Below are 13,702 nucleotides of genomic sequence, written 5' to 3' on the forward strand. Positions count from 1 at the left end.
CCCGCCCACCCCCGCCCCCAGGGCTGGAAATAGACTGGTAACTACAAACAACCGCGGGCTCCAAAGAGTGCGTGTTACATCCTCCATCCCCGGGCTGGTGCTGCTGCCCCGTCCTCTCGACTCGACGGAGTGACGCACTCCGCAGCAACCATGCAGGCCCTCTTCGTTGATTGGGAACCAATCAAATACGCGGATTGGTTACGCGGCGTTTACAAACGCTACCCGGACGCCGGCCCTCGGCTGCCCTGTTGGGCCTCGTCGTTCGGACCCCCTCCCCCCCCCCTCCCGATATTACCAACGCCAACTACTCGGTTTACAAAAGAGTCTCTGCGGCGTCAATGTCTCGCCGGGGTTCGCGTGTTCCGCTGCCTCAGCCGGCCGCCGGCCGCCATGGCCGCGGTGGACGCGATGCTCGCGCTGGCGTTTCGTCCGACGCGATCAAATTTCCTGCCCATGCCATGCCACGGCCGCGACGTCTTCCCTCGAAACCGACCGGCCTATCGCTACATGTAGAAACCCCAGAGGAGTAGTAGTGTTTTGCTGTGTGCGTGTATGTGTGTGTATGTGAGTGCGCGCGCGCGTGTGAGTGTGTGTGTAATACAGTCAACGAAGCCCCCACAGCTAGTCGCTCCTTATCTCTGTGAAGGCGGCGCGGCGTGGTGTGCTACTGGTGTGCCCGCTGCGCCCCGCCCCGCCGCGCCCCGGCCCGCCCTATCCCTAATAAAAATGTCCGGAGCGATATCGACGTGCGTGGCGCGGCGTGGTGCATAGCAACCGGATGTCGTCTAAAAAAAGGAGACGCGAATACTAAGTACTAAGTCCACTGCTAGTCTGCGAAATAAAACTTGCTGCCACACACGGAGAGAAAAGGCGGAAATGAAAAGATGCCTTAAACATTTCACCCTTAACCCGAAAGTTTTGACCCAGGAACAAAAGTTTTGCTGTCGGGCCGGGCTTCACCAAGCGACTAGCCCCCCCCCCCCCCGGCCCTTTCTCTAGATTGTACTGGTGGCAACTTATTATTTTGTGTTGTGTTGTGCGAATTTCTTGGCTGTCACCATATTAGCCAATCTATTCGCTCTGACAGCTAATCTTTTTTTCCGTGTGGATATCCATCGAGGGGTTATGCATGTGCAGGAGGCGATTGAGATGGGAGTCTCTGGTTTGTATTGCGAGTAGTGCATGCGCAGAGCGAGCTGTTTAGAGGAGGGGGAACCAAACAAGGGAAGCAGTAAAGACTGCAAAGCGTGCAGCCAGAGCTCCGCTTTGCGACGCTTTGAACACGGTTACGTGCCGATCCCTCGATTGCTTTCCAAACAAGTTCCTCAGGGTGGAGGGGCGCGACGCGCGACAAAGTACTCACGCTCGTGACGAGAGTCCTGGAGGAGAGCTAATTGAGAGTCTTGGAAAACGCCAAATTGCCGCTATCTATCTTTCTAATCCACTCGTGGTTTGCGCGCACGTGCAGTAAAGGCTGCAAAAAAATGTAGTCACATGGGGAAAGGAAATGAATGATTACGGTTTTAGATTACAACGTCGGCTTTGCGCGCGCCTCGCTCTAGGCGGAGGCGTGGGTTATTGCACTACTGACTTGTGTGATAGTTGGTTTAGTTCGTCATAGTTCATAGTCTAGTCGTTGATTGTTGTAGCACCAGGCTAGTGGGCTTGTGTTCCAACTCTGAGTCGGTTTGGTCGGAGTCGGAACAGTCTTGCGGCCGAACGTCGTTAGACTGCCCCGCATGCACATGTGCGGGCGGGTTGCCGACTCGTTCGGGCCGTAAGGCGCCATGGGGCCGTGGTCAGAGACGATCGCATGTCGCATGGGTGCAAGTGTTAGTCCGATCCTGATCCTCCTCGTCTAGAGAGGAGCGCTTTGCGCTCTCGCTCAGAGAGACCTTCTCTCTGCTCTCCCCCGCCGGCCGGCATCTCCGCGCAGCGATTCAAAAGTGGCGCGCGCCGCGCCGCGTCCCGAGCCACCCAAACACACGAGCGAGCACACCCGAGCGCCGCGCGCCGCTCGGCAGCGCATGACGTCACTCCCCCTTCCCCATTCCCGCGACTGTCAAGGCTATTGACCCGCCCCACTACAAACACATGAATGAGCCGCTCGCCCCTCCGCAGGCCGCAGTCGTGGCCGAGTGGTTAAGGCGACTGACTAGAAATCAGTTTCCCTCTGGGAGCGTAGGTTCGAGTCCTACCGACTGCGTATCTTTTTTTCCACCCGCCTCTGTCCTGACTCCTGGGGGTACACTTGAAAGTTAATTTGTGTGTTGTTCGTGTTGTTTCAGACACAGCAGACGCAGAAGGCAGCATCTGCAGTTTTCACAATTTTGTCCCATGACCCAAACAATGAGATCATGAAGCATAATTTAAAATACTACCTCGCCAAGCCTGGAATTGATGTCAATAGCATAGTCAACTACGAGTCAGAAGTAAGAACATCTGGATGATTGTGGTCCATTTAAATTAAACAAATAACGTTTTTAATACTTTTATTTCAGAAATTTGTTTCCCTATACACCTTAGGCACAGAAGCCTATTTCAAAGAAGAGTATGATGCTGCTATTTCTAATTTAGAGGCATCACTGAAAGAATTTTTTAAAGCTAGTGATGAATGTAGGGCCGATTGTGAAGGACCTTTTGATCAAGGGTGGCTACCAGACTTCACATCATCCATTGCAAGTCTGTACTTAATTTTAGAGCACCTAAATAAGGAAATAATTTCAGTAATACTAAACTTAATTATTTATTTATTTATTCCAGATCATTTTGTTTACTGTCTTAAATGTAAAGCAAAATGTCAATCCAAACTTAGTGTACTGAATGGTGAAAAGTATGATGACTTTTTGGCAACACATTTTAACTACCTTCAATTTGCATACTATAAAAGTAAGCTTCTTCTTTATTGTTTAGTTGCAAAGTTAATGTGTCTTCCTAATTCTATTAATTATCTATTTGTTCATTTTACAGAGGGAAATTTAAGAGAGGCATGTGCTGCTGCAGGAACCTACCTTTTGTTCTTACCAGGTGACAGTACCATGCTAGAGAATGTGGAATACTATAAGACTTTGCCAAAAGTAGATGACAGTATGTTCCGGCCTAGGGCAGTAAGTAAAATCTAAGTAAATTTGGTTCAGAAATTATACCATTACCTCTAGTACTCATAATCTGTGGCTAAATATTATTCCAGGATGCAGAGAAGTATATCAAAAGACAATCTTATGAAGAATCACTACTAACATACATATCAGATGAGTTTGTTTTTGAAGAAAACGAGGACACAAATGAAATCCCACATGCTGAAGAGGTAATTATTGAATGTGAATGCCTATGGGTCTGCATATGCACATCACAGAGATCTACTGTTATTAGCCGGAAAAAAATTCCAAGATTTCTCTTGTGGAATAGAAGATTTACACTGTCTCCGGTTTTTGTTGGGGCCAGAAAAACACATTTCTTTATGTACCTTTTGCATTAACTGACGTATATTGTTTAATGTGTGTGTGTGAGAGAAGAAAAACCAACAAAAGAAACAATTTCAACAACATTCCTATGTAAAACAAGTTGTACTAGCTGTAACATTATGCATGCTGCCTGGTTTATGTGTGTTCTTTTCTTTGTAGCGGGTAGACTGCATGCTCACTATTCTATATGAATTTTCTCTATTGCAGGGGTTTCAATTTTTCAGATTTACCCACAGAAGGGGTATATAAACCAATGATAATTTTTAATTGAAAAATATACTACGTTGAAAACCCTATTCAAATAGGAAGAAAACTTCTGAGCGGAACTTTTGCATTTCAGAGAGGTGAACAATTGCAGTATCTTACATGACAAGTTGTTCATTTCCTGGTGAGGAAATGTGTTAAAATAAATGTTCTTCGCATCTTTGCAAGTGGACCTTCTAAAACTAGTATGGAATTGTTACACTACATAGCTTTGATTTATGTGCTATTGTCCTTTGCTTTTAATTTTAATTTGACCGACTCATCCACATTTGAACACTGGTTACCAGAATTGCAGATGCTAAATGGCATTCATCACTTCATGTTACAACCGATCTCTCTTCCCAGCTTTTTATATAATGATAATGTTATGACTGTGATCCTCATAGATCTGATGTACCTTGTTAAAATGAGTGTAAATAAAAACTTGAAATAATTTACTCTAACATGAAACCTCTTCTCTTATTTTGTGGACTCATCCCTTCCTTCACTGTCCTTTGGGCTGTGTGGTATTTGGTATTTTTCTGTTTCTGTTTTCATTGTTTTCATCATTCTTTAAAAATTCAGGGAGAACTAACATTAACCATGCATTTCACCTGTGTTTCTCATCGACCATGGCTGCATATGTAATCAAGGTGTCATTTTTTTCTAGTACGTATATTTGTCTTGACAAAATGTACACTTAACCATTTTTATCATCATAAATTCATTGGCTGAAGAAAATGCCTTTTCATAAGAGTGTAATGCATAGCTGCACCAACAAGTAATCGATTTATGACTAAGGCTTCATTTTTTAATCAACAGATCTACAAAGATAGAGGTGGAGATGTGATCATCAAGAATGGGACCCCTCAATCTCTCCCTTGGGCAACTGCACACAAAACCTTAACTAAAATTCATCTTGAACCAGTGAATTTGAACCAGGATATAGCTCACAAGAGCTCTATGCTGGAAGAAAAACGACTAATGCTTGGGAAAAATCAGAAGGTTGAGGGTAATTCAGCTGAAAATAAGATAGAAAAGAAATCAGAGCTGAATTCTAGTTTTGAACAACTAATGAACCAGTTGAGAAGAATGACTGATAGACCCATTTACAACTTGAGGAAAGAGGATGAATTGGGAGGCATAAGGCGTTTTGTAATTGATGGACTTGCTGAAGAAAATGAGTGTGAACGTCTGATCCAGTTTGCCAAGGCAAGTCTAAACAAGAACATAGGAAAAAAAACACACCTCGGTGTGTTTGATTATCTACCCCGTGTTAGACTTCAATTACCTAATATACTTTATCCATTTCAGGCAAGCGGTGTTTCGGGAGATGGGTATGGTGGCAACAAATCACCACATTCCTCACAAGAAAACTTTGAAGGAGTGACATTAGGCAGGGCAGCACTGGTAAAACAATCCTAAGTTATTCTGATCATAGAAGTGGCAAAAACAAATTATTTTAACAAAAGCTTGACTCTCTAATTTTATTTGCAGATGATGAATTTTGGTTTGATTGAAAGATCAGTTCTGCATCTCTTCTTAAGCTTAAGTGAAAGAGGGAGAAATATGATTGCAGCGTACTTTAATATACCCAACAAAAATTTGTACTTCAGTTACACACATCTTGTTTGTCGTTCAGCAAAGCCTGGTATGTAGGGCAGAGAAATTTGAAATCAGATGCACCATAACATTGATTAATTGAGTGCTAAAAATATTTTAAAAAAAGGGTTACTTATAACATCAATAATCGGGGGTACTCTTGCAGGGGAATTTTTCAATAGTTCTCAATACAGTCATGAAATACATGCAGATAACTGTTGGCTGTCAAAAAATGGAGATTGTATGAAAGCAGATCCTGCTTACTACTGGAGAGACTACAGGTAGAATTGGTTTCTAAATTGATTGGATGAAATATGTATGTTGAGCAATAGTCACACAGAATGAAACAAACATTTTAATTTCAGCGCCCTTATATATCTAAATAATAATTTCAAAGGAGGAGAATTCTTGTTTAGTGCAGATGCATATGGAAATCACATTCAAGTATGTATATATTCTGAAGGAAAATCACTACTGAGTGTTACAAAATGTCATCATACCCAGATCTGAATTAATTGATTTGCAGAGTACAATCCAACCAAAGTGTGGCCGCTTAGTAGGATTTTCCTCAGGAATTGAAAATTTGCATGGTGTACGCGGAGTTGAACAAGGATCACGTTGTGCTTTGGCTCTTTGGTTTACACTTGACTCTCAGCGAGCAGAATGGGGACGGGCCTTAACAGAAGAGGTAAGAATATAGGGAAAATACACCAAGGGGGAAAAGTGTAATTCTACTGTCTTACTGTTTCTAATGTTTGATAAAGGTCGTTCATGATATTGAAAACGGCAAAGAGCCAGAACCAGAAATTCTTCACAATCTTCAAAAACTCGTTCGATTTGACTTGGCTCAAGCTCAGAGTCAGTTATTGTACAAGAGCAGTGAACAAGATGGTTCCATGTCAGATACACATCAAGATAATTTCACAGTAAGATAAAGGTAAAGTTAAAAGGTATGTCACTAACAAAAAAAAAATAGTTTTGTGAGGAAAACAATACAAATTTTGCACTTTTAGTTGTCGTTATTTAATTTTATGTGATGCTAACTCTTGGTACATTAATATTCTAGTCAATTGGATTGCTACTTAAAAATGGATTCCATTGTGTTGTATTAACAATTGTATTCAGTAGGTTAATAATTGAAATAATTATATGTTATGTTTGAGAAAAAAAATGGCTATAATTTTTTAAACCTAATTATAAAATGTCATGCTACAAAGTGCCTTAGCAATAAAACTAAAGACAGGATAAAATTAGATAGATGGATTAAAAAATCAATCATTATAATTGACTCACATTTCTGTTTGTTGATGAATGATTCACTTTTGGACCTTCTGGAAAAAATCTGAAACCTTCCTAGTATTTTTGTCAATTGCCTTTTTTGACTTGTGCTGCACTTTTTTTGAAATGCTTGTTATCTAGAAAAAAGAAAGCAGGGCCACATTGTGAAACATTTTCAAATGAAAAAGGAGACAGTACTTTGCTGAACACAACATAAAACATACCGTCTCGTGTGATGAGGAAACTGTTTTGAACACCTGTATTTTAACAAAGACACAACAATTAGATTTTATTTATTTCCAAGTTTTAATTCATACACATTATTGTATAGAAGTGACCTTCTTCATGGCAGTAGATATAGCAGATGTGAGTATTCCATCCGATTTCATCCATTCAGTCTCTAGTTCTTTCTTGTCACAACAAATATCAGTTTTGCTGTCCAATTTCAATGAATAAACAACATACATTTGATGAATATGAGAAAAAATATGAGGGACATCAGCTACATATTGTGGCTGCCTAATCGATTTGCTGGCTCCCCATTGCTTGCGAAGTAGTGTCTTTTCAAGTTGTTTCTTTTCCTCTTCCTTATCATCATCTTCACGATTACCCTCAAACAAAAGGTTTGGGAACTCCCACAAGCCAGCAAGTAAACCTAGGACAAGGTGCACAATAATTAGCACAGGTTCAACAAATGAAGAACTCCAAATAGAGTGAATTCAAGAAATCAAACACCAAAACACATTTTTTACACACCTCCTTGGGGTCTTTTTGTCACAAGGTATTCGTATCCATTATCTGATTCAACATGGAAAACACAAACTAAAGTCACCTCCTTCCGAGGGGGAGCTTTTTTAGATTTCTGTGGAAAATTCATAACGCCCAGGCTGGACAAAGAGCAAAAAAATGAGATGTTTTTAAACAATACCTATCAGGAAACATTCCTTAAATTGAAAGAAAAGAGAAAATACCTCACCTGTTGTTCCAGGTTGATTTCAAACAAAGAAGACAGGACGCTGTGAAACAAATGTAGAAGGATATAGATTAAATATCAGATGAAAGTTTAGAGTTTTTGGCTAAGCATGACAAAAATTCGCGTGACTTGCCATCTTCAATATCCAAGATGCTAGGTTTCGATTCTATTTGCAACTCTTTTAGAGGATTAGCCTGCTGAACTCTTTGTTGAGCTCGACAGATATGTGATAGAGGACAAGATGAACAGGAAGGTTTCTTTGGAGTGCATATGGTAGCACCTAAATCCATCATGGCTTGGTTGTAGTTGCCTGGTTCATCAGGAGACACAAGCTGATCAGACAGTTTCCAAATGTGATCTAAAACAACCTACAGGATAACGAGGTATTAACACAATGGACCAACAAGTGAGATTTAGGAACACTATTAGGAAGGAACATACAGTACCTTTGATGTCTGATCAGCTCCAATGCATCGTACTCTTGACAACACACGTATCACATTACCGTCTACAGCAGCTGCTTTCTCCCCAAAGGCAATGGAAGCAACTGCACCTGCAGTATACCTCCCAACCCCAGGTAATTGGTTTTGAAGTTCTGCACTTGTCAGGGGAACCTGATTGTTTAATTCTCCATCTACCTAGAAATACCAACAAAAATGAACAACCTTCAAAATCCTCGTGTAAATAAAGGAGTTGTCATATGTTTTACAAACTTTTTTAGCAGCCTCCCATAATCTTTTAGCTCGGCTGTAATAGCCCATCCCAGACCACACTTCATTGACATCATTTAATGACGCTTGAGCTAAATGATGAAATGTTGGCCAGCGTGCCAACCATTTGGTGTAGTATGGGATCACTGTGGCAACTTGAGTCTGTTGCAACATTACTTCCGACACGAGGACTAGAAGAAAAAGAACAATAATGTATTCAAAAAAAAAAAGTGTGGTTTTTACAATGTTCCTTTGATTGAATGCCAAGATACCTGAATATGCTCTGTCTGTAGATGAAAGATTTCCTGCCAACGATCTCCATGGTAGGTCCCTTTTATTTTTATGGTACCACTTTAATAGAGATGAAGTAAAATCCTTAGCTTCTTCAACAGAGAAGTTGTGTACAGAATGTACCTCACGATAAGCAAGTGATTCTTTTCTGGTACGTTTACTTTCAGAACAGCTGCTGTCTGGGGAGCTTGCAGGCCCTGGAAGAATCAAGATGTGTGCATATTTTACTTAAGAAGATAATACACACAAAATTTGACAATTTTACAAAATAATAAAAACAAACATAACAAGCTTAAGGAAGGGCACTTCGTTTTCTGTTCTGCAAGACTAGAACAGGGCACAACTTACGACATTTTGTTGACTTACGTTTGGATCCCTTCCCTTTCTTAACACCTTTAGCATGTTTCATTGCACGTGTGCTCATCACAATCACTGTATGAGGAAAAAAGGCTATTAAAAACGTGCAGACAATGTATTCAAAACGTGCGAAACCACCGGCGTAAAATATGTTGTTTACAGATTTGAAGAGTGTGGCTGAAGGGAGTATCAGCAGCGCCGAGCCGACCCGAAGTGGGCCCGAAACCGAAGTGGTTGACCACGCGGGAGAGTTATTGTTCGTATGAGGTGTGAGCTGTTCGGAAAGGGGGGGGGGGGGGGCGGCGTTCGCGCGCAGAAGCGCCTGCAGGGGGGAATGACATACATCATCTGGTCTAAAGATTGACAGGAGGAAGATCGGAGAGAGGCTATGCTGTTTAAACTACTTAGCCAGCTGATAATGTCATAGAACTTTTCTTTGTTTTGCACTTTAGTTTTACAATTTCAACTGCCACCTCGTTAGACAGTTTTGATTTGCAGAGCGGATTTTGGATACAGACCCTAAACTTTTTGACGCTTTTTGATTACCTTATTGCCGACAATACCCAAATTCTAAGGACAGTATATGAGATTTGGAGCAGAAGTCGAAAAATTTGGGAGTTCTCCGATAGCCCCTCCAGTCGACAATACCTCCGCCCCTACCACTACAAAACCAAAATTTTAAAAAGAAAAAGAAATGTCAGTATTGATGTTGAATTACGGTATACTACATTGCGCTCGCATCTGTGTCAAAAAAAAATTTTCGCTGGATTTTGTCTGGAACGAAGAAAATACACATACTTTATCAGGTTTAGAAGTGTAACAAGTTTAACAGTTTAACAGTTAACAGTTTAAAAGTTCCGTTTTGCATGATATTTGGGTAAATAACCGCGAAATTCACATTTAGATGTGTTTAAATGTGAAAATCTATGGAATATAAACACATTTTAATGTGAAGATCATCAGGGATGGGAAAAATTTAACTAAACTAGTTTCTGTAACTGTAACTAGTTACAATTTGCAGCAACTGAAACTGTAACTAGTTTCATTTTCAAACTAAATAACTGTAGCTGTAACTAGTTACATTTTTTTTCTGTAACTGTAACTAATATCAGTTACAGTTATTTTTGCCCAGTAGAACTTTTAAAAAGTGTGAGATTTCTTTCCTGTTTATCCACATTCTGTTGCAATGTGCTATCTGGAGTCTGCGGCTAGCGCGGCATTCAGAGGAATGAAGGAAAAGGAGCTGGAAAGACGGTATTGTTTCGGCTCATCTGGGGTCTGTGCAGGCCTGTGCAAGCAAGGCGGCGAGGTCGAGGAGAAAGACCCTTTTATTTACTGCATGTCAATTATACGTATATCCGTTTCAACAGAGCGGTCTTCGAGATGCTCTGCCGCATTTGTCACGGTTCACATTCGCCCGGCCTTGGCGACCTTGGGTTAGCCGCCCGCTTGTCCGGCAATAGTCGCAACACTCTGTACCTGCTGCACAAAAAGAAGGATGCCCCCTATCCTTCCCCTTACCCCTACCCGCCCGCACCCGTCCACCGCTAGCCCCTTCTGACCCTCGCTAGACGACGAGGAAAGCAGAGTTTTGCGGACTTTAAACAATGCGTAATCGCCTACCTTGCAAACAATTTTTCCATTACAAAATAATTAATAGAAAACAACGACCAATTTAACTCAAAAACTACCGGGATAACTGTAACTGTAACTAGTTACAATTTTTGGCGAACAAAATGTAACTGTAACTGTAACGGCAATCTTTAAGAAAAAGTAACTGTAACTGAAACTAGTTACATTTTTGGCAAAACTAACTGCAACTGTAACTAGTTACATTTTTAAAAGTAACTTTCCTATCCCTGAAGATCATAGTTATATTCCCCAATATCATGCAAAATGGAACTGTTAAACTGTCAACTGTTAAACTCCTTAACCTGATAAAGCCACAATAAGTGAGAACTGTTCAAGTTTCAGAAATTCGTGATGAGTGGATTAGCAGAAGATGGTAGGAGTAGACTCGAGTAGACTGCATGTCCAGCCCGCTGCGGCGTTGGGTTCGGGTCGGGGGCAAGCCGGGGGCCGCGAGGGCCGCGGAGCGGGGGTCCTGTGGGGCCCCTGTTCTGCCCTACCGCGGGCCCCGCTGCGCTCTGCGCTGGGCTCCGGCTACTCCGGGCGGGGCCGGCCGGAGAGGGCTCGCTCAGTGAGGCCCCATCCTCCGGCAGGCGAGCACGCCCCCGTCCCGCGCCTGCGCCGCTTCGCTCCGCCCCGTCGTAGCGTCAGCGTCCTCGCTCTCGTCGCGCACCTGCAGGCCGCGGCCGCGCGCCCCGGTACTGAGCACCTCCCCGACGGCAGCGAGCAGGGGCAGGGGATGGAACTTTGACCAACGTGCGCGGTGACAAGTGCGGTTGTGGTGAAAGTGCTGGCCGTGTCCAGGAACACGCCGTTACCGGGAATGACCTAGCGGCGCCCGCAGCAGCTTCAGCAGCAGCCCTACACGAGTGCCCAGCCATGCCCGGCCGCCGAGGAATGGTAAGTGACGACATTCCTGTCGTTCGACCGGAATAACACAACGGAGGTCGCGTTATGATCGATCCCGAAGGGGGCCGTCCAGAAAGTACGCCCCCCCTTTCCTCAGATTCATTCGGCAAATTACTAATTACTGGAGCTCGGGCGCCTGCGAAACTCGGGGTAGGCCACCGCGCAGTACACGCATGCAACGCAGGCACGACGTTTGCCTATCTACCAGGCGCTATGAGAGCTTGCAGAGGTTGAATTTGGCAGGTTCGAAACGGCGAATGACAGACGTACGTCCTGGACGATCCGTAGGCCTATCCGTCCGAAAAGAATCAAAAGGCAGAGTTTCGCCGGCTAACTAGTAGCTGGACCGGGGCGAGCACGAGCTATGAGCTACAAGCTGAACTTGACCTGCAAGATCTTGCGTTCATTTCCGGGGATATCTGAAATTCAGCTGGTGTCGACTGCGGTAAGTAATTTTAGTCACGGAATGTAGCTAGTCTCTTTCTTCTACTTCTACTAATAGTTTCTGCGTTTGGCGATGTCACCACTGCGATCATTTTGAAGAAGACAACAATTGACGGTTCATTTCAAATTTTGTCAAATATATGCAACATTTGTCGGTTAGTCACACCGCCCATATCAAACTCTTGCGAGTGCGAGGGTCCCGGTCGGCAGCCCCGGCGGCATGTCCCTCGCACACTTCGTGTTGCCCCGCGCGCCCGCGGCCGCGTGCGTCTCGTTAGGCCCGACTGGGGCCGCGGAGCGCGACGGGACGCCGTGTTGACAGCAGGGTGGCGTGGCCGCGCGGCGCGGGTCCGGGGCCCGGGGCCCGGGGCCCGGGGCGCGCGACGGTCAAGGAATATAAAACGGAAATTTTTCATCTCGCGGCGCGGTTTACCCGTCCGTCGGTCGCCTCGGAGCCGGGCGGGGACATTCCCTCCCGCGGGCGCGGGGCCGCACCGGACCCTGCTCGTAAATCAGCCCGCGTCCGCCGAGTCGGTAGATTTGTCACGACGATGGTCGTTTAGGGCGGAGCAGGGTGCACGCCGGGCCGGGAGGTGCACGCCGGGCGGGGGGCGGGTAGCTGCATGCAGGTCTGGAGGTGCACGCCGGGCGGAGAGGTGCACGCCGGGCCGGTGCGTGCGCGGCGGTGTGGTGTGCAACTCCTCCTCGCGCAGTCGTCGCGCTGCGGGCCAAACAAAGTCGCGGGAGCCGTGTCGCTCGGCAGGACCGGGGCGTCGCAATAAAGGGCAGCGCGACGCTGGCGGTAGGGCTCTCTTCTAAACCCGAACCCGCGGGTAGCCCAGGTTACCCGGGTAACCCGAGTAGGAACCGAATACAACAGGCCTTGCCGGGTAGCAGAGGGTAACCCGGGTACCCGGGGAGACCAGCGTTACCCGGTAAGACCCGTTTACCCACCCGTGTTTACCCGGGTACGCGGGTAAAAGTGAGGGCCCTGGCTGGCGGCTGCTCGGCCCCGCGGTGGCCACGTCCACCAGGCCGCCGCCGCCGCGGTCCTCGCGCCCTCATGCAGCGGGGGCCGCCGCCGCACGTCCGTGCCGTGTTTGTTCATGGGGTTCGAAACGAGGGCGTCAACACACGACACCGCCTCCCCGCACCCGTTATGCCCGTTATCCCCCCCTCCCCCTTCCTGCACACCTCATCCTCTCCTTTCAATTGCTAAGGCCCCCTTATTGCTCCGGGGCTGAGTAGTTGCACCCGTTTAGGCTTCCGCGCTGCGCAGCGAGGCCCCCCGCGGGGGGTAAGGGGGGCTGTGTTTATGGACCCCCTCCCCTCCTAACCATCCTTACCCCCCCCCCCCCCCCCCCCCCCCCCCCCCCCCCCCCGGGGGGGGGGGGGGGGGGAGAGTGGCCACTTCGTGTGGGCAGTTTTATCTCGCGGCGTGACTGCGGTGGACGCGGCGGCGGCGGCCCGCTGACCTGCTATCAGCGACATCCCTGGCCCGGAGCCTGGCCCGGAGAACACGGCCCTGTCCCCCTGTCCCAGTGCCGGGCCGGCGCGCCGCTGCAGCGCGCTGGACCGCTGCTGCTGGAGTCCCACCACCCCGGGGGAGCGGGCTTCGGGAGTGGCCGGTTGTGTCAAAAAATGAAAGAACAGTAGCAGTCCCTTGTAATCCTGGACCTTTGCTCTTACTGTCATCAATCACTTTTGCCGTTATCTTGGCCGTTTTGGTCGCCGGCGCGAGGTGCGCGGGAGGCGAATAAGTGCAGCTGATTCGCAGGCCCCCGGGCCTGCCCCCCGGCCCG

General features: G+C 46.2%; 3 protein-coding genes and 1 non-coding gene across 5 annotated transcripts in view; 2 read left to right on the forward strand and 2 right to left on the reverse strand.

Annotated features, from left to right (window-relative positions):
- Window positions 1-13,702, reverse strand: part of LOC113214422 (uncharacterized) — a 68,899-nt gene that overhangs the window by 14,815 nt on the left and 40,382 nt on the right. The window lies entirely within an intron of this gene.
- Window positions 2,125-2,206, forward strand: Trnas-aga (transfer RNA serine (anticodon AGA)). Its single transcript has one exon. It is a non-coding gene; the product is annotated as a tRNA-Ser (tRNA).
- On the forward strand, window positions 2,289-6,543 carry LOC113209395 (prolyl 3-hydroxylase 1-like; the record flags this gene model as incomplete). Its single annotated transcript, XM_052269809.1, is given in 12 exon segments — window positions 2,289-2,432; window positions 2,502-2,682; window positions 2,764-2,889; window positions 2,971-3,107; window positions 3,191-3,307; window positions 4,530-4,919; window positions 5,022-5,117; window positions 5,205-5,358; window positions 5,476-5,590; window positions 5,675-5,753; window positions 5,836-5,997; window positions 6,074-6,543. Coding segments are annotated over 12 exon segments (1,872 nt in total), but the record flags the coding sequence as incomplete, so codon positions are not given.
- LOC113209396 (adenine DNA glycosylase-like) lies at window positions 6,573-9,096 on the reverse strand. Its single transcript, XM_026426882.2, has 10 exons — window positions 8,928-9,096; window positions 8,543-8,758; window positions 8,274-8,461; window positions 8,007-8,198; window positions 7,694-7,928; window positions 7,564-7,603; window positions 7,344-7,474; window positions 6,926-7,242; window positions 6,812-6,844; window positions 6,573-6,724 (listed from the first exon to the last, which is right to left on the reverse strand). Exons 1-10 carry the CDS (start codon window positions 8,983-8,985, stop codon window positions 6,626-6,628), a joined length of 1,509 nt encoding a protein of 502 aa, XP_026282667.1. The 5' UTR covers window positions 8,986-9,096; the 3' UTR covers window positions 6,573-6,625.

The sequence above is a fragment of the Frankliniella occidentalis genome, unplaced genomic scaffold, assembly GCF_000697945.3.
Source record: "Frankliniella occidentalis isolate FOCC.00 unplaced genomic scaffold, Focc_3.1 Scaffold103, whole genome shotgun sequence".
Lineage (NCBI taxonomy): Eukaryota > Metazoa > Arthropoda > Insecta > Thysanoptera > Thripidae > Frankliniella > Frankliniella occidentalis.